Consider the following 20,551-nt stretch of genomic DNA (forward strand, 5'->3'; position numbering starts at 1 on the left):
CAGGTGTTAACACATATTTGTCATATATATATATATATATATATATATATATATATATATATGTCATATATTGTGACAACTAAAAATCTTTCAGTCTGATAGAGGAAGGAAAGACCTTTTGTGTGCATGGATATTTTTTGTTCTTCTCGACACCTACAGATGTGCAGCGAGATGCTGATGACGACAACAGTGGTAGCAAATGACAGGAAACGCTTAAGAAAAAAGTGTGCATGTATGTACTCTTGTGTGTGTGTGTGTGTGTGTGTGTGTGTGTGTGTGTGTGTGTGTGTGTGTGTGTGTGTGTGTTAAGGGTTGTGGGGGGTGGAGCCTATCCCAGCAGCCTTCAGGTGAGAGGCGGGTTCACCCTGGACAGGTCACCAGTCCATCTCAGGGCCAACACATAGAGACAGACAACCATTCACACTCACAGTCACACCTACAGTCAATTTAGAATATCAATCAGCCTCGTCCCCTCTTGATGTCTTTGGACTGTGGGAGGAAGCTGGAGTACCAGAGAGAACCCACACAGGAACAGGGAGAACATGGAGACTCCACACAGAAAGATCCTGTGATGGAGCCGGGACTCGAACAGGGAACCTTCTTGCTGTGAGGCGACAGTGCTGACCACTGCACCACCGTGCTGCCCGTGTTTATAAATAAAATGTATTATTATTATCATCAGCATCATCATCATCATTATTACCAATTACAAAATAAAATGAAAACCGTCCTGTACGCAAAATTTAAAAAATGGATCTAAATACCAAGGAAACTGTATTATTTATTCTCAAATCCTGACTGATGGATACTGTAAAAATATAATTATTTGATTCATGTCACACATTTTAATCAGATAATACAAGAATTATCTTTGTGCACACTGATGAACAAGTCAGTTTAATCAACTAATAATCCAAAAAAAGGAATGCATGAACAAATCAATAAAAAATATTAGTTGCATCCCTCTATGCCAGAGCCACACGGAGGGTGAGGGTGAAGCCTTAGTGTCAACGGTCCGAGCTAACACGGGTTCACGTGTGTTTAAATGTTACTGTCGTGACGTTGCCACGCAGTCAGCGTGGAAAGGTTGGACGAGGAAAACCACAAGCTTCAAGAAATCTCTCATCTCGAAAGCCATTACTATCCTTGACACTTGGGGATAATTTTAGCCACAGACAACCAACATGTTTAAATGTGTTCCTGTTGGACCGACATTTTCTATCATCGAGGCCAATACAATATATAAACATGAGCTAAATCATCAGTTCTTTTGCAATAGCAAACAGCATGTTACCACTGAGAGGAGGAAGAGTAACTGGATGGTGGCTGTCCAACTCCCACGAGATGTTGGCTTTGATGTGAAGGCTTGTAGTTTACTGGCCAAAAGAGGAGAGCGAAGGAGCCATTTTTCCTGTTGTTTGGATTTCAATCCGGATAGCTATCTTTATGAAGGCAGTCGAAAAATGTGAATGAGAATGCTCATCTTTCCCAGAGAGGAAAATAAACAGAGAGAGGTTGTGCACTAAAGGTCTTTGGCCTCTCCTCCTCTCCCACTGTGTCCTCTGCGCTCTGATCTGTGGAGCCACGACGGACGACTTATCCTCAGAGCTGCATATCCACTTCAAACATGGAGGCAAATAACCCACTACAGTGCGGGAGGGTGCCGCGCAGGATTATCATAATGCAGGGACACGCGCACCACACACAAGCATGCGGGGCTGCACAGGAGTTATGTGAATGCTTGGGATGTCTTAACTGCTCATCTCCTCCAGCAGCTGCTAACTGGCCATTTCAGCCTCTGGACCAGCCTGAGGCCAGCACCTTACAGCGGAGTACTAATGATCCCTCCGCTTCAGCTCATCCCTCTCAATGCCTCTCCACTGGCGAAAAATTCAAGAAAAACTAGTTCACAAAAAGGACGAGCGGAGTTCATCCCTGTAGTAGAGTCATGCCAAGCACACGGAAGCTGTTTTTTCATTGTAATTGCCTCTTTTATTTATCTCTCTTCTCTCTCATTAACTGTCCAGTATCAGCTTTTTAATTGGGTCTGTGTTTGTCCGTCAGTGCTTGCACATCTCTGGTATTGGTGTCAATACACACTTGTGCATTTGCAGCACATCTTTGTAAAAACCCAGCGTCCATTAACACTGTGTTTACTGTCTCTGCATCATTAGGAACTGCGGACATGTGTCCTAGTAAAAGACTAGGACATAAACTGAAGTGATGGTCAGACTCACATTATTCTCTGCTCTATTTCCATGGCTGCCTGGGAGCCTAAAAGCCTTCATAAATTACACTGTTATTTGGGTCAAACCTCTGTTAGTAAGCATGCGGATGATTTAGAGCCTCAACTGCCCACACTTACCTCTCTGTTTGTGCCTCTCACACACACACACACACACACACACACACACACACACACACACACACACACACGTATACAAAATCTTAGCACACTCTCTGTTGTAAGGGATATAAACAATAAAGCCAAATTCATTCAAAGATGACAAAGAAGAAAAAAATGGCTTAATTTTTGTTTATCTTGTGAAAAGAACACGACTTGCTGCTCTTCTTGTGTGGTCCAACATCAGCTATTGCAGGGTTGCATGCGTGTGTGTGTGTGTGTGTGTGTGTGTTGATGTGTCATTCCAAAGTACCTCCTAGTTTTCCATGACATTTTACAAACCGTATGATTGTGGTTTTACACTACAAAAACCCACACACTTGATTTTCACTTAACTTGTAATTTGGCTGTCCGACTCGTTTTCCCATGTGTATTTCCAATTTTTATTTTTTTGTGTATTTCAATTTTTTTTTTCATAGTTCTTCCCAAGCAAGTTTTAACTACTGTGTTTGTGTTTCAATTGTTTTTCTAGCAGAATCATTATAACGTTTAGAAATGTTACTGAAAATTAGATGTGATGATGATTATAAATGACCACACTCACTTGCAAATTTACCTTGATAAAACCCTAATTCATGTATTGGGATGGGATAAATATTCAAAAGCTCTCACTGCCATGGATTTTTGATCATTACTGATAATGAGCTCTGGGGCCATTAAGATTTGAGACTTACACGTTGTTCAGCTCGATAATCTTTGCATATTATTCCCATTTTTATGGTGTTTTAAGCATAAATTGACTCATTTGAGGTGCAAAGCTAATATGCAATGAAAAAACTACAAACTACAGAGATTCTCAGGTATATTTTTTGCTGATGTTGTGCGAACTGTTATCTAAACTTGTGTAAATGGATGTCCAGGATGTAGGACTCTATAACTCAGCCAAGGCCAACAGTACTGCAAAGTAGAGCCTCAATCATGACTACTGAATTAAATCAGCAGCTGATAAAAACTGAACCAACCAGCCAGCCAACCAAACAGCCAATCAACGAACCAACAGATCAACCAGCCAACTGACCGACCAACCAACCAAACAGCCAATCAACGAACCAACAGATCAACCAGCCAACTGACCGACCAACCAACCATCCAACCAACCAACCAACCAACCAACAGATCAACCAGCCAACTGACCGAACAACCAACCAACAGATCAACCAACCAACAAACCAACAGATCAACCAGCCACCCAATCAACGAACCAACAGATCAACCAGCCAACTAACCAACCAACCAACCATCCAACCAACCAACAGATCAAACCAGCCAACCAACCAACCAACAGATCAACCAGCCAACCGACCAACCAACAGATCAACCAGCCAACTGACCAACCAACCAACAGATCAACCAGCCAACCAACCAACTAACCAACCAACCAACCAACCAACAGATCAACCGACCAACCAACCAACCAACCAGCCAACCAGCCAACCAACCAACCAGCCAACCAACCAGCCAACCAACCAACAGATCAACCAGCCAACCAACCAGCCAACCAACCAACCAGCCAACAAACCAACAGATCAACTAACCAACCAACCAGGCAACCAGCCAACTAACTAACCAACCAATCAAACAACCAACTAGCCAGCCAGGTTAAAATTCAATATGTCATATTTGACTGAACGTTAACAATAGACCAACACATTTACATTTTGCTGGAATCCAAATATGAATGTAGGCTTGCGGATTATTTAAGACACAGAAGCGATAAGTAGAATGATAGAAAACAGGTTATTGACCCTTTCCCAGAAAGAGTCGTCCTCATCAACTTCAACTTATTGACCAGCTCGTCAGCTACGCTGGTCGATCTTTCTGTCTCACTCTTATTATTTCTCATTTTGTAAACTTTCCTACTTGCACCTTGTAATTTCACAAAAACACTTGGCAGTTTAACATGCGCCATTCATCAGTGCCTTATTTTGTCTTGAGTCACAATTCAAATCTCCTGAGACCACAACCGATCAATGCCACTTATCAATAGCAGCCATTATGTAGATGACACACAGATATGAAGGAAAGATTCTTAGAGATGCATTACGACTCCTCCGCTCCTGGTTTAACAATGCACGCTCCAAAGATATCTAGAATATTACCACAATGTGTACGCACTTCTAATTTATACCTCAGTGCAGCCCCACAGATTCCCTTATTCGAATGGAACTCTAGTGAGATCTTCTGTTTCAAATCATCCCAACACACCACTGAATGTCTTGAATTTTCCAGTCACAACTCTGGAAAATTGTACGAGACCACCCAATGCCTATGGAATATCACAGTGGTCTACCAGAACTTTTCTCAAGACATAACAGCTATGATTAAAAATTGTTTTTTTTCTTTTTCAGCCCAGATAGCTGAGTGTGCTCAGTTAGGAAACCGCATGCCTTTAATCAGCTCGCTGGTATTAAATTACATTTCAATTAACATTTAAATAAGCGTTTTAGAAAAATGATTGTGTCAATTATCTCATGATGTTTAACTTTGGAAATAGTTGTTAAGCAAATCAGCAGCTTTCGTGTTTTTTATTACAGTCATCATGTAAAACTGGATACCATCTATTCCATAACGCCTTCATTTTTAATTGTAGAGTTCTGACCACATGAAGAGGTGTGTGTGTGTGTGTGTGTACGCGCGTGTGTTTGTGTGTGCGTGTGCTCGCATGTGTGTTTGAAGTGTATGTATACACTATAGTTATATTCAATAAAGTTGCACTGATTTCATTTCAGCTGCATATTTATTGTATTAGGATGGACAAAATATAGCGGCAAACTTCCTCTTGAGCTCTACCGTAACATTGGCATCAAATATTTTTACCACAGTGACCGACGTCATCATCAGATTCCTCCATCGCGAGGTGTACAACCCTGATACGTGGTGGAGAATCCCTGGGCCCGGGATTCATATTGCAACGAGTCACAAGAGCACTGAAAGGTGACGTTTGCACCCCAACCTGCAGGTTCTACTTGGTTTCACATACAGCCAGCCAATGTTGCCGTGCCCTCATTGTGCTGCATTGATCTCATTTGTCAAATTCTGCGAAACTGACACAAACTCTCGGTGAACAAATACACAATTTCTACTTTTGAAATGATTTTTTTTTTTAATGGGTCATCATAGAAGAGGTTCTTTGCAATCTGTCAGAATCATCATCTGATGAAATCAGCATTCCGCGATGGTGCAGCCGTCGCACACTCCTCCCGCTCGTAGTTTGACTTGTTGTCGTGAAGACATTTTCATCTAGAACATTTCTCCATAATAAGAAACAAAGTAGCATACGATGTTGTTGTCAGAGACTGGGATGATGAAAGAGGGATGCTGGTCAATTCTCTGGATGGAACCATAGTCTTTGATGCTTTGATGTTGCAACCACACTAACATTCATTTTCACCAGTCAAAACAGTACAGTCGTACCCCGTGATTTCTGCTGGGCTACATAATATGGATGATCATTCGCAGGCCCTTGAGATTCCACACCTCCATTTGGTTCAGCGAACATTTCCGATGGATCCAGCAGCATTAACACAGCTTCCCCTGGCGCAGGCTCAGCACATAGAGGCGGCGCTGCGGTCTCTGGGCTTTTCCCCCGTAACATCAAAGCTTGATTGATGACTCTTAAAGAGCTGCGCTTGATTATACTGGATAAAAAACACACAAAATACACTCAGCACGCACAAAAGAACACTCATGTACCTCCACCGCTAATGACACTCAGAGAATCATACTCCAATCAGATCTCTCTCTCTTCCCCCTCTCTCTCAGACACACACACAGTTTCAGAGGTAACATTTGCAGTTTAAACTCAAATACTTTTTTTTAAAGTTAAAACTCAATATGATCCTCAGAAAGAAAGTGTGCATTTGCTTTCTTGCTATTTGCTTTAAATTTAGATTTACAACCTCCAAAAATAGACAAAGAGCGAATTTTCAGTCGCTCCTGACTCTTCCAATTGCAGTTCAACATGTCAAGTCACATTAAACCGAGATGTAAACATCTGTAAGGGATTATGTAGTCAATATCATCTCAGACCCTTCAACCCTTCTCACTTTTTTCTGCACCTTTTTTGTACAGCTCACTCATTCCCCGCTGCTCCGTCTGCCTGTGTTTCGTTTCTGAATCTGTTCTTGATTTGAGGTGGCGACAGCCGTCCAACACAGGTATTATTCTTGCTGGTTTTTCTTTTTGTGGTTCCCATTTAAGTCGGATTGGATTTATGTGCCAACCCGAGGAGCATCTCCCCTTCCCATATTGTCAGTTTGGATGTTTCCATACACAATCACAGCCAGGTGTGTTATCTTTGTCGTCTGCCATTTGTCTCTTCTTTCTTCATTATCTGGACAGCAAAAAATTGCATGTATCAAATCACAGTTCTCCCAATATGCATTTTCCATTTACACACCACAAACACACACACACACACACACACACACAGACCACGCCGCCGACATAGACACAGGCAGTCAGTGGCGTCTCATTCCTGTGGCTGATGAGAGCAGGCATGATGGGAGTGAGGCATGTAATGTGATTTATAGAGCTGGGCTCACTTTTCAAATTCAATCAGGAACTTTGATTACTGATGAAAATTTGAGACAGGAAATCGCTTTGATAGCAAACTAAAACCTCGTGAGACAGAAGGGCACTGGAGTGTGCATGTGAGCGCGGACTGAGAAAACACTGGAGCGTATTTGATTAGAGAGGACACACGCGATGCAATCAAGAGCGACAAAAGTAGGAACGTCTGACAAAATCTTTCCTCTGGCTGTAGATTCGATCTGTTTTTGTATCCACTTTTTGATAACTCTTCCACTTTCTTTAACGCAAGGATCAATTTTGGTTCAGCACACACACACACACACACACACACACACACACATGCACGCGCACACACACATGCACACATATGGCTGACCCCACAGAGGTCATGGTGGATCTATGGCTGTTTAGTCTCTTATGTTATTTTAATGCCTGTTGTTGCACATGAGCGGACACTCTAACCCACATATGACAGCATGACTGAGAGGCCCAGTTCCTGTGTGTGTGTGTGTGTGTGTGTGTGTGTGTGTGTGTGTGTGCGTGTGCGTGTGTGCGTGTGCATGTGTGTGTGTGCGTCAGAGAGGAAGATTGCAGGGATGAGGAACAGTGAGAGAAAGGGACAGACAGAGAGAGAGAGAGAGACATCTGATTGGAGTATGATTCTGAGAGGGACTGGGGGCTTGTGCATGTATGTGATAGAAACATGACAGGCTCATCAGTCACCAGTGGCCTTTTAAAGTGTTCTCCATAGGGACACCTGACCTTTTCACATGATGCCAATAGCAGCTGTATGATGAATCAATTGCCTGAGCCTTTGGCTCCACTAGTCTCCACGTTATCCAGAGTAAATATGTGAGATGACATTCTCCCTGCTGAGACACCTGGAGACAAAAGCCCAAACTTATGGATTGGCCTTTAATAGCCTATGAAAACTCAGCAGTGATAACAGTGAGACAGAGGGAGGGTTTAGACCTCAAAGAGGGGGCTGCATGTGGAGAAAACGCTCAGGTGAATGGATGGATGGAGAGATGGATGCAGGTGGGGTGAATTAGAAAACTACAAAAGTGGATAAAGCAAAGGGGCGGGGGTAGTGATTTTGGGGTCAGAGAACTAGCCGCAACCTTCCTGTCTGTCTGCACGGAACGGATAGGAAGGGAAGGATGGGAGAAAAATGGATGGTTTAGAGGGAGGCAGTGTGAAGCGATAGATACTGAGGAAATGGAGAACAGGCTCTGAATTTTTGTATGACTCTGTGTGTGTGTGTGTGTGTGTGTGTGTGTGTGTGTGTGTGTGTGTGTGTGTGTATGTGTAACGGGTGATAGGGGAATATGGAGCCCAATATGATGGGCTAAATGAGGTGTAATGGCGGTAACATAGAGTGACAGCAACTGGGCCAGTGCATTAAGGGGTTCACCAAGGCCAGGAGTCACTGACCTTCCTCCTCCCCAGAGACTGAATTATCTCTCCGTATGGAACCAACACACCACACACACTGATAATGAAGATGTGGATACAGGGATGGATATATTTGGCCATTCAAGAATGTTATGATGGGAATTCATCGGTGCTCCCAGCGTTCGAACAGAGCAGGAGCTAAATGAGACGATGCTTGAATTTCCCAGTCAGGAGCAGATTTTCTGCAACGATGGTCAGAAACGCTGCAAAACAAAATATGATACCTTCAGGTAAAAGAGGTGAAGTCCTCACATTACCTTTCCTGTAAAAGCACTTTATTTCATACAATTCCTGTGTAGTTGTGCTGGAGCATTGTTCAAGTGAGTAAAGGTGTTTTGTATTTCTATGCGTGTCATGCAAAGAAGGTAACAGACCAGTTATAACAAAGAAGTAAAGTGGACTGCTGGCTAAATTAAATCCACATTGTCTGGTGGTCTTACTGGTGGTTGTAACAAGATACATGAACCCCTGTGTGTGTGTGTGTGTGTGTGTGTGTGTGCGCGTGCGCAAAATAATACACCCTTTTTTTTTAATAAGGACCCTGTTTCTGGTTTGATGTATGACCTGATATTTTACTAGCAACTTCATGGCCTAAATTGCCAGTTCAAGTCATTTTCAATAAGGCTTGATGGTCATTTTATAAATTACGATCCCATCTAGGGTGATAGAGATGATAAAGCAGGCCACGCTTCAGGGTGTGGAACCCTCGTGATTGAGAAGCTGCTACCACGGAGGTTTGTCTGTGACTCAGTCAGGTCCGGCCACTTGCTCCTGTCCAGTTGCTCCGTTTCATCCAGAAATGGTTCTTTCCAGTTGCAGAAAACCAAGATTGTGATGGTTAAACTACCAAAATTATCCAGACTTTAAATCAGGAGACCAGAGTCCTGCACAGGTCAGCTTTGTAAACCAGCCTCTACCTGCAAATCTCAGAAAACGTATCAACGTATCTGCTAACAGTGTTTTTCCCACAGTAGCTGATCACAACAAATTTCACCCCAATGTCCAACTTGGCCTTATAGACAAAGTTTTTGGTGAGAATCTGGTATTCACTGCTGGCTATTTTTGCCTCTATTTCATCCATTCTGGCAGCTGGCAGCAGCAGCAGTGTTTTGTGTAACGCAGCATTTTACAGCTCCTTATTTTGTTGAATGTGAGGTCAGCAGGCTTTCACAGTAAGATCAAGGCTCAATGTGTGATAAGTATGTTGGTGTTCAAAACTGTACAATCGTTTTCATTTTTGAATTTACCAACGAAACAACTGTATTTGGTTTTACCCAATGCTTCCTCGCACTTAGTTCTTTTTTAACAGTTGTCCACACCAGTGAATTTATATAAATAGTTTTGTTTTTTTTTTACCAGTTAGAAAAGCTTTTTCTGCTGCAGTACTCTGCTGGAGTCCACAAATCACTGAGGCCTGAAGTCTGGACTTGTGGGGTTCAGCAGCTTTGTGAAGATCAGGTTTGTAGAGGTACAGATTAGGTTTTTCCCTCAGTTGTGACGGCTGGGTTAGAGTAAAGGGCTGGATGGTGAATTTAGGTCCCCGCAACCTATCAGTGACCTGAAGTAGAACACGAATCAACACGGGACCATCGAGCTGACAAATAAATGGAACTGAGGACAAAAGCTGTGTCTTTAATTGGTGGAGTATTTTGACGTCAGTGGTAGGGTAGAAAATGAATGTCAGTCTTTGAAAATACCAGAAATGACTAAAGTACTAGAGTGTATGTGTGTGTGTGTGCGTGTGTGCGTGTGTGTGCGTGTGTGTGTGTGTGTGTGTGTAAGATGCACACAGAAAGAAAAACACACGGTAGGCTTCCGGTGAGAAATTAGAAATATTAGCATATTTATTACAGCAACATGAAAGACATTTGAATGTCTACACCCTTTACAACAAGCAAGACAGAGGAAACCAGCATGGGGTGGGGGTGAGGGGTGTTGGGGTGGGGGTGGGGGTGTAAATAAGTCTGGTATGGTGGGCAAAGAAACTGCTGAGAGACAGAGATGAAAGTCTGGATGTGAGTCACCCATGAACATTCACGATACACCAAGGTTGGGTGGGGTGGTGGGGTGGGAGGCTGGAGGACAAACACTGCATATCAAGCAAACCAACCCACATATAGCGAAGTCTGATATGGTGAATAGTGACCTGGGATGGGGGGGGGGGGGGGGTGACCTCCAAACTCTTATGAACAAGCTTGTTAAAAGGAACATTAGTGTGTGATATTCTTGACTTCGTATCACTGTTATGTAACTAAACATAACCAGTTGTACAACCAATCAGCTCCACCGTCTGCGCTGGTCTGGATCAGCCAATAAATAAATAATAATACTGCTCAGGTGTTCGACAACATCTCTGGGTCATCAGGTTGAGGAATTCTATTAATAGTTTCAAAACTAAACAACGTTCCCCCAACATATATATCGAAGTATCGAAGTGAAGGTGCCGTTGGGGGGGGGGGTTATAAAAAAGGGTGTCGATGTGAGGTCATCTGATGAACACAGATAAATACTAACTTTACATACACTTTACTCCTAATATCGCCTCTATAGGGCATCGGAAAAGAAGAAGAGCTCAGTAAATAAGGCATCTAAAAGGCCAGCGGTCACTGGTAGCCCGCTATTGTGAAATCATAAAGTTAGCAGGAGTAGAATGCGCTCACAATGTCAAGACTCTTGTCTGTTTGATTTTGGCATATTTGACAGTACAGCACAGTGATTTGGCGAGGAAAGGACACCGTGTCTGTTTAGCTGTTTATGCCGTTTGTGACCGCAAATATCATTTGACTGTTTCTGCAATGATGAGACGGAGAAACGTCATTTGAATGGCTTATTGTGCCGCCATTCTGGCTCCCTCCAATTGACAGTTCACTAAGCCCCGCCCATGATTCCGCCCCACCAGAGGACCATTGGGCCAATCATGGCACATATTTACCCTTCTGATAATCTGGGAACATTACTTTGAACCAGTACTTACCTTAATATCCTTAAAGGTCATCTTAACATAAATAATTTTACTTCAGTTTTGTGATGAGGTCCTTTTTCTAAGGATCTGAGGCTCAGATGCTGTGGAGTGTCCAGCAAAAACTGACCAGGTTAACTGGTAGCCGTAGCCACAGTCGCTAACTACGACTGGCTTGGCATTTACAGATGCAGCCGTTGCAACACCTCCCTCTGTCGCAATTTTCATGAGCTGAAAAGTCCCTTGGCAGAACCCCCCTTTTATTTTGCTAAGACGGCGACCGATGAGAGGATGAGTGTTCGATGAACCACTGAGTTCACCATTCAGGAACTCACTGTGCACCTCATGTTGACATAAACCCTCAGAATTAAATCACCGGGGATCGTCTAGAAATTTGTAATAATTTCATACTCTCTCATCCTAAACTCATATAAATCGACCATGCCCCTAATTTGTAAATAAATTAATAATCTGGATTGATAATTAGTAATCTGATGGTTTGTGAAATTCATAAAACCCTTGTTTCCGGGAAGAACTAGGTCGGTGTTTGTCACTTTGGGCTGTACAGTGTTTTTGTGGGGCATCAGCATCTCAGGCAGGATGATGTTATGCAGAGCCTTGAATCATATTGGAGGGATGATGTTAGTTAATTTAGGAAAAATACCGACGTTGCTTATCCTTTGCGAGGAAACACAGATGGGGGTTATTACCAGGTCCCTTGGTGACGCTAGTCCCATGTGAAAAGACCTGTAATTGTCAGTGTGAATGCATTTGAGTGCTCAAACTACACTCAAACCAACAAGAGAAAGTATCAGAAAAAAGACACAGCTTGCGTGCGTTTTTTTGTTACTTTTTTTTTTTTAACAAGAAAAATGCTTTTAGGCTGAAGACTAATTGATGTGTTTGGCCAAAGTAGCAGGAGCTCAGATAACCTTGGCTGAAGCTGCTGGAGTGTTTACCTCCCAAATACACTCAGATAACATCAGGGACAAGACTCGACTCATTGGAGGAATGTTAAACACTGGATAAGCTCGTCTACAATCTGCAACCACACAAACTAATTAAACATTGTTGCTTAATGATGTTCTCCTTGGCCTTGGAAGTTTAGGTTGTTAGCTGGACCATAGTTGCAGACTGAGTTAAAGCAGTCAAAACTTCTTCTTTTTTTTTTCTCCTCTATTTTTGGTTTTGGAGAGGCTATAAAAACAACCCCACCCTCCAAACCCTTAAAATTCTTGGTAACCACATGTGGTAAAATGCAATGCCTGACAGGCAATGCTATGACTAGCTGCTATGCTATGATTGGACAGCCATCAGTTGGGAAAGGGGGTTTAGCGAACTGTCAGTTTATAGCGTGTATAGACATTTGATCAGAGGACTTCTCCTTCCTCACCTCCCTCACCCTCTTACCTTCAACACTGTATTAAAGGGGAGACATAAAAAAAACCAAACAACCAAAAACAAAAAACCAAACAACCAGTGTAGTTTTGAAGCTGGGGAGGAAAATTAAGCCTGTGTATTGATTCAAAGAAAAAAGAAAACATCCATTCTACTCATTCTAACTCTATGTTAGAAACTGCAGTCACTGCCACCTGTCAATCATAGCCGAAGCCTCGCAACCACGCTACATTCCTTTTGTTCAGACGAACCACCTCCCTTCGCTGTACGACCCGCCCCTGAACGAGCACTCCGAAATCTCTTTTTCACAATAAAAGTACATCATTGTTATCATTACAAACATTCTACCATTGGAAATCAACACTGTACATATCTTACACTATGATACAAGCATATATACTGTACTTGATGCCACTGTTGGTCCTATAGAGTACCACATATCAAAACTGAGTTGGGGTGGGGTGGGGTGGGGGAGACACTAAAAGCAGGTTCAGTGCCATTAATGCAGTGCACATAAAGAGGGTCCCATCATGTCTGACCTTGTAATTAACGTGAAAGCAGCAGGTTCCATCGGGTAAAGAAATATTTGCCTTTAGCTGTAAACATTGTTTTATATATGAACCTTATGGGTTTGGATCTACGTAGAGATGCTTCAATTAAGTCGGCGTGACTGCGAACATGAAAAGTGAGACGGTACAAGACAAACTTCCTTTTTTTTTTTGTTTTCTTTTAAAGTAAAGTTCAGCTTCTTGTTGATTGTTTTTCATTTCGCCTTCACTATTTGGACAAAACACTGTTATTACCGTGACTGGCCTTGAGTAACCATCCAGCCGTGGGAGCTGATGAAAGGGGAAGAGGATGGTTAAAAAAAAAAAATTTTTAAAAAATGGCGCCCAGATTTCAAGATTACTGTACATGGCACAACACTGGAAAAACACGTTTGTTTTTTAAAACAGTGTCAACTATGACCTTCTCCACAGAATACTTTCTTTATACACTAGAATCATGAGAAGGCAAATTATTCCCAACAACATTGTCCAAACCCCAAAAAAAACCAAACAAACAGAAAAAGGGACAGTATTGTTTGAAAAGAGCCCGTCATGGAAGAATCATTTCTCAGTGCCACCTTCAGCTGCGTGCCCCAGATCTATGGAAGTGTGTATGAGAGCGGTCACGAGGGAAGCCCTTGTCCTTAAAACAATCATAACCCCATTTTACATGAGCTAACTTGAGCGACATCCCTCTCTAGCGCTAATAAAGGTCCACTTTTCTGTTCCCCTTCAACCCCACACATTCAGAATCTCGGCTATCTGTGGCTCTCTGGATACACAGAGGAATGGAAGGTAAAATCACCTACTACCCTTGAGCATTGTAAACCTCGCCAACCATACAAACGTTAGGTCCATCTCTAGGGGTGTGGGGCCCGCGGCCCCTATAATCACATATCTACACATGTACATATCCTCTCACTTTCCTCCTCTTCACGGTGAAAATGGAAACCAGAAGACGGTAAAAACCAACCTCACAGACAGTGATGATAATTATATTCTAATTTGGGTTTTTTTGTCTTTCTTTTGTTAAAAAATCCTTTTCCTCTCTCTCTCTCTCTCTCTTTTTTTTTCAGCTGATATGATGTGAAATGGCCGGGGATGTTGCCTCGCTGTTGGACGTGTGTCTCTCTGCTGCTCCGTACTGGTGGTTGTGCTGCCTGGACAGTAATGCTAAAGCCGGTAGTGCCCATCGAGGATGAAGGTGAAGAAGCGTCCATGTTGTCATCTCAGTGTGTCATAAAAATCAACGGCGGACCGAGCACAGAGTGTCCACTACGACTCCCTTACAGTGGGTAAAATCTTTACAGGAGCATCCTCGTTTGGCTCTGTCTCAACGTGTGTTTATGTGGGAACTGTTATACTTGGACGTGCGTCCCCTGGGTCTGCAGGCCCTGGACACTGGATAAAATCTTCTTCTGGTGGCCGGCCAGACTCACACCCATCTTAGCCAATTCACTATGAGGAAGAGGAAGGGGAAAAAAAACAAACAAACCAAAGCAGATGTAACAGTATGAACAGATGAGAGAGGAAAGCAGACATGAACTGCTGAGGTCAGCTGAGTGTACCTGACACTGATGTAGAGGATTGAGTCCAAGCTGACATATCCAGCACTGGAAAAGTTCTCCTTATACTGGCCCATCTTGATGGCCTCCAGCCACTCGTCCACCGTGCTCACACTGAACTCTGGGGTGGATGGGTCCTCCCTGCTGGGATACCAAGCAAACTCCCAGCTCAGTGACTCTTGCTACACTCAGTACTTTTGTCCTTCAAACAGCACATTTAAAAAGCCAGTAAATGCTCATTCATAGAACTGGAACGGTACTTGAATGGAGTAGTGTTACAGCAACAGCAGTACAACAGACTAAAATCCGCTGTGAAAAGGAAAAAGTGAACCCTAAATTTGAGAGCAACAGTGTAAATTACACAACATATTGTGCAACCCATATCTCTATTTTCAGTTTGTGGAATGTTGTCTTAACATCTTGCTTCTAAGAAATCTAATCTTATTGTTAAAAGTAATTGAATTGCATATTTATTTTGTCTTTAATTTGCTTGTTGTTGACATGGATTTTTCTAAAAATGGAGGCTAGGCAGTGCCGATGTCTTTCCCACAGGGACCATCAGACTGAGCGGCAAAACATCCTGCACCCTTTCTTGTGATGAAACTATGAAATCAGGCGTAAAACAAACTATTATCTGCTTGAATTAAGGTTGTTTGCTTAGAAATTATTCTTACAGCTTCCAAACAAACTGACATGGAATTGAAAGTAATGACATTTGTTGAACCACACTGTTGAAACACACAAAGTAAACATGTGCATATGCCTCGAGTGCGCTGAACATCTTTTAGCGAAACACTGGGAAATGAACGCTGAAACAGCCATCTCAAGAAGTCCTCCATCTGCTTATGGAAGTCATGCTAGCTAGCCAACATGGTAGCGGTTTGTCAGTTTGTTTTTAGTAACCTTTTACCATTCCTTGTTTGTTACCACGGTTTATGTTAAACATAAGCGCATCTATCTAAACTGACCATCTCTATTCTCGTCACAACGCAACAGCTCTTTCTTTTTTTTGTATGCGCTTTCACTTTTTACATCATTCAAGCTAGCTTGCTAACATGGTAGCAGTTTGTCAGTTGTTGTTGTGTTTTTGTATCAGTAACCTTTCATCATCGCTAGGTGTGTTGAAACAATTTTTTATTTTACACACCAGATATGAAGCTAAAAAACATTACTTTTTTTTAAACCTCTATTACAGTCACCGTGCAAGAACTATTTCATATTTCTTTCACTCCTGGTGTCATTTAAGCTAAAGCTAACACTGCTAATCAATACTTGGGACTTTCTGCTACTCAGTGGGTGCAACAGTGACTGGAACACCACATGCATTATGTTCATCGTCATAATTGGACTCCTTTAATGCTTTTGATCTTTTGTACTCTGTTTGGTTTTGGAATATTGTCTGTTTGTTTTGAAAAGACAAAACATTTTTGTCACACTCTTTGTTTGCTAGTTTGAAATATTTACATTTTATGGTTGTGTATTGCAAGCGGAGATTAAAAACTTATGTGAGACGACAGATGTGCACAATTACAACCCCGCATTTGTAACTTTAACAAAAAATTTCATAAAAGAAGTGCCAAACCAAAAGTATGATGTAAATTGTTACCATTCCAATTTTCAACAATGACAGTAATGCTAAAGCAGGGATTATGTTTTAAAGGCTGGTCCTATACTGTCCTTCAATCTAATCCCAATACCTGCAGATTTAGTGAATGTGTCAGGAATGAGCTTTCTCCCACTGACCATACTGAGCTATTGGCCAACTCTCGGAGGCTGGCGGGGTTTCTGATGAGCTTGTCCAGGATCGTGACGATCTGTCCAAACTTTGGCCTGTCACTGCGTCCCTTCTCCCAGCAATCCAACATGAGCTGGTGCAGAACCACCGGACAGTCCATCGGAGCAGGGAGACGGTAGCCCTCGTCTATTGCTTTGATCACCTGGAGGGAGAATATCAAATCTTATCATCAGTACGCGAGACGGAAATATAAGATATCATAGTGACATATTTTTCAGCGTGCTAATATCTTACAGTGCATCTCAAAGGTCAACGCTAAATGGCTGACTTGTAAGTGTTGCGTATGTGTGTGTGACTCACATCCTGGTTGGACATCTCCCAGTAGGGCCTTTCGCCGTATGAAATCACCTCCCACATGACGATGCCGTAACTCCACACGTCGCTGGCTGAGGTGAACTTCCTGTACGCGATGGCCTCGGGGGCCGTCCATCTGATGGGGATCTTTCCTCCCTGAAAAAGCCACACAGCAACAGTGAATTTTTTCTTGGCAAAACATTCATACTGAATACAACACCATGATGGTGTTGCTCACTCCTGTCACAGTGTAAATATTGAAATGTTTTTTTTGGGTTCTGGCAGTAATAAATCTGTAGAAACGACAAAACAAGTACTAAGTAGCAGCTGCAGAGACGCCCAGTGTGTCTTTCTCTTCTCTCCTTTCATGCTGCTTGTTCCAGTGCCTTTGTTGTGGGTGCACTGATCAAATAGATTCTGTACAGTCCACTGTATAGATACAATAGGCAGCAGGAGACCCCCGCCCGCTCCCTAACACACACACACACACACACACACACACACCTATACAGCCTCTTAACATGCGGCAGCTGCCTCTGCACCAACTAGCATTCCCCATCTCTGCTTGGTCAAAGTCAAATAAAAGACAAAGCTGCTCGGCACTGTACTTTTGTTTCCGCCCCCCCGCCCCCCCCCCCCCCCCCCCCCCCCCCGTCCACCTCTACCCCATCCTCTTTTATCTCTTAACTGCTCTCTCTAGATCCTTTCCCTGCCCTCCCTTATTCCCCCTCTCTTTCTCTCAGTCTCCTCCCTACCCCGTCTCCACCTCAGCCTCCTGCCCCCCCACCACCCACCCCCAGCTTTCCATCTACGTCTCCTGACATCAGTGTGTGTGTGTGATTGCAATAGAGCAGTCAGCTGCTGATACACTCCTCCCAGGGCAATGCTAATGCCATATTAAAAATAACATCCCCAACACTTCCTATGAATATGAATAATGTTATCTCCTCGTGGGCATTTTAGATGAGTTACTCCGCAGTGGTTTAACTCACCGACATTGGAGTTTCTTCATTCTTTCTCAGAGCTGTGTGTGTGTGTGTGTGTGTGTGTGTGTGTGTGTGTGTGTGTGTGTGTGTGTGTGTGAGAGAGAGAGAGAGGGAGAGAGAGAGAGAGCGAGAGACAGAGACACAGAGAGAGGATGGTGATGTTATCAAAGACTTTCCTGATTTGACTATATTTAGGCAAACAACATGGCGGAGAGGAGGAGTGTGAGTGTGTGCATTCAGTATTCACAAGAGTATGTTTACTGCGTCAGCGGTGTGTAGTGACCTCAAAGGAAACGTGTTAAGAGAACCAATCACAGATCCTCCCGTTTCCTGGTTATCGAGACCCAAACAGCGTTTCCTCTTGTCCTGGTGGAGTCCTCTACTGTTGCTGTCTCTCAGGGTCTTTGAATTTTGCTCTTGTAGGATTGGGGTCTAGATACGGGTTTTTCTGTATTGAGATGAAGAGGTAACAATATTTTCCTGCCAGGGATGCAGAATTATATGGCCCTGCCATTGTTATTGGCAGATATTGATCACTTTCTCATTGATCAGTAACGACCCGCTGAGCCAATATTTATATTTGGCCCAGTTTTGCTGAAGTCTCCGATGATGATGAGGCAACAAAGTGATAAATAATTTATAAGCTGTTCCACATGGATTGGAAATCAATCAAATTTGAAATAAAATATTTTAGAATTCACAATGTTAACGTGTTTTCCAGTACATGAAAAATATAAATAGCATCTACACTTGTTAGATAGGCAATACTGATAAATATTCAGCTAAATCATTCATTAACTACCATCACATCTGCTAAAAAAAAAAGAAAAAAGGCCTGCATCTGCAAACCATACACCTCCGTCTAAAAAGCTATTTTACTATTTGTGCTACTGACTCGAAGTTGACCAAGCTGGGAAGGAGAGACGATGGTGATGCGAGATTCGTCATTTCACAGAGTTTATGAGTACAAAGCTGGAGATGAACGGAAAAAAAACCAAAACGATTTAGCGTATCAGGACATCTGCATATGCATCAACTGACTGCTGGAGTTGCTACTCTGACACAGCACATCCATCCCTCCCTCTCCCTCCTCTCCCCTTCTCTCTCGTTCTCTCTTTCAGTGACATGACCTTTGCTCTCTCTCTCAAACCACCGGCACCGGCTCTCCCTGCTAACCTCTCCAGCATTTCTTCTTCATTTCCACAAAAATGTTGACAAGTAGTGAAGAAACTGACGTTACACCATCAAGTGTTCTGAGAAACATGTGAAATGTTTCTGCTGAGCAGTGATTAAAAAAAAAAAAATGGAGCCACAAATCTCCCGACGCACATCCAGAGACGCCATGGAGTCACTTTGGGAACTCGAGCTTCAAGCATTAAAGTATCACCAAACATCAAAATGTTCCTCCACACACACCCACTTCCTCTGTGGTGTCAGATTCAGTGACCAAAACCACAACCCTCTTAATATGTAACTGTCACATATCATCTTACTGCAAAAAATGCATTATAAGCAGCGTTAAAGTATTGTTCACTCACTCTCGTGTACATTATTTCACTTACAAATGCTACTCCTAAGTGTGCTGTCACCTTCTCTCACCCTCTGTCTCTCTTTTGTTACTGGATTGAGTCAATGTAGAAGAGTTTTATGCTGCATAAACAGAATCAAAATATAAATATTCACACTGTTGTATTGCAGCATATCTCATCCTGTCTGGAAACTCCAGCAGCCTCTTTTTTCAGCTCTGATCACATGGTGGCTGCAAGTCCTTCCTACTTGTGTATCTTCTCATTACTTGGTGGTGCATCACTTTGGTCTTACCCTGGTAGTGTAGGCAGCCTCTGGGTCGTCCTCCAGAACCCGACTCAGGCCAAAGTCCGACACCTTACACACCAGGTTGCTGTTGACCAGGATGTTCCGAGCCGCCAGGTCTCGGTGGACGTAGCTCATGTCTGAGAGGTACTTCATACCGGAGGCGATGCCGCGCAGCATCCCGACCAGCTGGATCACCGTGAACTGGCCGTCGTGTTTCTGCGGGGAGCGACAAGGAGAATGATGAGCTAATACATGCTGCAGGGCGTAAATGCTGACATTAGACTGCAGCAGGATGACATAATGATTCGTGTCGGCATCTTTAGACAACCGCTGCAAGTGCAGGTTCAAACAATGGTGCAAGTGACCGTGTCAACACGTCTAAAGTGTCCCTGAGCAGCACCCTGAATCCCTTCAAGCTCTTGCTAACCCTGCACTTTGACCTCGCTCTGCGGGGAGGCAAGTGAAAGATTAATTTCTCCTTCCAGGGATCAATCGAGGATCACAGATCTGACAGAGCAGACTAAACTTTCCTCTCAAAGCGTGACCGCGTGCCCGAGCAGAGCTCACTGGACTCCAGATTTGAGCTGTCTCTGGCAAAGAGCAGAGCCTGTTGATCGATGACGGTCCAGCTCACCTTCCTCTGCCAATTATTTCTGCCCGGGGCTAACGGTCTCCGTTAAAAACCCATCCATGTTATCAGTCACCCTCTCTCCTTTACATCATCTTTCCTTCCTTTCCTCTGTATCATTGTTTTCTCCATCCATCTCAGTCCCTGCATTACTTTGATTCAGTTCTCATA

The 20,551-nt window shown here is 43.1% G+C and overlaps 1 protein-coding gene across 1 annotated transcript in view; it reads right to left on the bottom strand.

Annotated features, from left to right (window-relative positions):
- Window positions 1-10,214: 10,214 nt before the first annotated feature.
- LOC147261411 (ephrin type-A receptor 3-like) overlaps window positions 10,215-20,551 on the bottom strand; it is an 89,947-nt gene continuing 79,610 nt past the window's right edge. Inside the window, exons 15-19 of the mRNA XM_086203403.1 lie at window positions 19,759-19,968; window positions 16,958-17,107; window positions 16,606-16,799; window positions 14,866-15,003; window positions 10,215-14,755 (exon numbers count right to left, since the gene is read on the bottom strand). Coding sequence (XP_086059529.1) covers window positions 14,656-14,755; window positions 14,866-15,003; window positions 16,606-16,799; window positions 16,958-17,107; window positions 19,759-19,968 — 792 coding nt within the window. The 3' untranslated portion in view covers window positions 10,215-14,655. The remainder of the gene's footprint in view (window positions 14,756-14,865; window positions 15,004-16,605; window positions 16,800-16,957; window positions 17,108-19,758; window positions 19,969-20,551) is intronic.

This window comes from Aulostomus chinensis, chromosome 5 (genome assembly GCF_037954235.1).
Source record: "Aulostomus chinensis isolate RoL2024-O1b breed Wild chromosome 5, RoL_Achi_v1.0, whole genome shotgun sequence".
Taxonomy (NCBI): Eukaryota; Metazoa; Chordata; class Actinopteri; order Syngnathiformes; family Aulostomidae; genus Aulostomus; species Aulostomus chinensis.